Source organism: Chinchilla lanigera, unplaced genomic scaffold, assembly GCF_000276665.1.
Source record: "Chinchilla lanigera isolate Chin_1 unplaced genomic scaffold, ChiLan1.0 scaffold00057, whole genome shotgun sequence".
Taxonomy (NCBI): domain Eukaryota; kingdom Metazoa; phylum Chordata; class Mammalia; order Rodentia; family Chinchillidae; genus Chinchilla; species Chinchilla lanigera.
In genome coordinates, this window is record NW_004955458.1 from 575,145 (window position 1) to 577,372 (window position 2,228).

At 49.1% G+C, this 2,228-nt stretch overlaps 1 protein-coding gene across 1 annotated transcript in view; it reads right to left on the reverse strand.

Moving 5' to 3' along the window:
* Positions 1-2,084, reverse strand: part of Aaas (achalasia, adrenocortical insufficiency, alacrimia) — a 9,742-nt gene extending 7,658 nt beyond the window's left edge. Inside the window, exons 1-2 of the mRNA XM_005397171.2 lie at positions 1,872-2,084; positions 963-1,090 (exon numbers count right to left, since the gene is read on the reverse strand). Of these exons, the coding sequence (XP_005397228.1) occupies positions 963-1,090; positions 1,872-1,994 (251 nt within the window). The 5' untranslated portion in view covers positions 1,995-2,084. The remainder of the gene's footprint in view (positions 1-962; positions 1,091-1,871) is intronic.
* Between the last annotated feature and the right edge of the window lie 144 nt (positions 2,085-2,228).

Consider the following 2,228-nt stretch of genomic DNA (forward strand, 5'->3'; position numbering starts at 1 on the left):
ATATATATATGTATATAAAACACCTATCTTAGGAATCAGGCACTCATACGCTCACTGCTTGTGGCACCATATGTATGTACAATTTTGAGGGACAGGGCCTGGAGAGACAGCTCAGTGGCACAAGCACCTGCCTGGCAAGTGTGAGGTCTCAAGTTCGATTCCCGGTACAAAAAAAAAATTTTGATGGAGGACTATTTGCTAACTGTTCACAAAATAAACACATCTACAGATAATGTTAAGAACGATGAAAACAGCAAACTCTTCAAGGGATTAATATGTACCAGGCCTTGTGCTCTAACTGCTTTACTCCTATTAACTCAGTCAGGCTGGGGATATAGCTCAGCAGCACAAGCGCCTGCTTGGCAAGAGCAAGATCCTGAGTTCAATTCCCAGTACCAAAAAAAATAAAAAAATTAAATGAAATGAAATTAAAATAACTCATTCATTACTATAATCTTATAAAATGAGAAAATCTGGCCAGGCATATAGCTCGGTGGCATAAGTGCAAGGTCCTGAGTTCGATTCCTGGTACCAAAAAAAAAAAAAGAGAGAGAGAGAAAACTTAAGAACAGAGTAATTAATTTGCCCAAGGCCACAGAGCTAAAATGTTGCAACAGATACTGAACACATTAACTAGTGCAGCCTTACAGCACTAAACCTTGCTGAGCTTCAGAGAGAAGTTCAGAAGTAATAATGACACAAAGGGGTGCAAGCAGCAGATTCATATAGCCAAACCAGAAGGCAAGGTGAGTCACTAAAGATGAAATGGAACTGTTGGTGCACTGCCCTGAGGTCCAAAATAAGGACTGCAAATTTAATCCGATTTGTGACACACAATTCTCATGGAAAGAAAGCCCAAATCAAGCAGCTTTTTGAAAAGCAGCCCAGAGTAAGGGAGTGGTAACATCACGTTCTCCAGAATCTGTAAACCATGGCCCGGGAAACCCTTTGTCACGCCTCACCAAATGTTGATGCACCTCTTCCACACTTGCTCCCGGTGATGGATGAAGGCGGTTCTTGTGCCATGATCCAGCCTCCCCGGAGTCTTTAGGGGATCCTTAGCCAGGTGTAGGACAGGAAGATTGATCCACTAGCGCCCAGAGGTGAAGAGTGTGACAATGAGTTCATCTCTTCCCCAGATCTTTGCTGAACTTCCCGCTATCTCATCTCTAACCCTTGCTTGGGCTAAGCATAAGGCCATTGCCACAGACCTGTTTCCCGTTTCCACAAAATTAACGTTTGCGAGAGAAGTAAAGGAGCCTTAGCTCTAATTTTTCACAGGAATTTTGGAAAAACACCTGACTAGCCGGGCGTAGTGGCGCACCCCTGTAATCCCAGCACTCGGGAGGCTGAGGCAGGAAGATCGCTGCGAGTTCGAGACCAGCCTGGGCTACAAAGGGAGCTCAAGGCCAGCATGAACTGCATAGCGAGACCCTGTCTCAAAAAGACCAAAAAAAACCAAAACAAAACAAAACAAAAAAAACACCTGACTCAGAGCAGGGGAAATAGCTCAGTGGCATAAGTGCCTGCCTGGCAAGTGCAAGGTCCTGAGTTCGATTCCCGATACAAAAAAAAAAGAAAAAGAAAAACACCTGGCTGTTCCCAGTTTCTTAATAGTTCTCCTGCACCCTCAGGCGTCCTAGATTCGCCCTGATTTTCTCCATCTCGTCTAGGACTCCCCGCAGCACCTCGCATCCTTTACAACACCCGGACTAAAATGCATTCTCACCCTGCTAGTCTCCCGCGCAGAGTCGGCCGTTCCCACCCCGCCAGCGTCTGCGAGCCCACCCCGTCCCGCTGCCTCCATCCTTCAAACTCCCGCAGACTCTTCCCCATCTCCAGCGGGTGCCCTCCCTCCTCGCCCCGGCCACCTGGCCCCGGAAGTCGGGAGGCGGGCTCTCATAGCTACTGCCTGTCACCAGCTCGTTATTGTGCTCATATAGGGTGACTTGACCCCTGGGCGGCGGCGGGGGGAACAATCCTAGGGTGCACATCTTGCCAGTCCCGACGACGTCTGCAGTTCTGTGACCACACAGAACTCTCTCCTCCGACTCTTACTTCCCGGGCTAGATTCGTGCGCGGACGGGTACCGTGTAGGACAAACGACTACGCGAAGCCCAACGGACGTGAAGGGGAGAATCACGGGAAGGTGGTGCGCGGTCCCGCGATAGACTTCCGGAGCTTTCTCGTGCGCCTCCTGGCGGCCAGAGGGGGAGAAGCGCGTATAC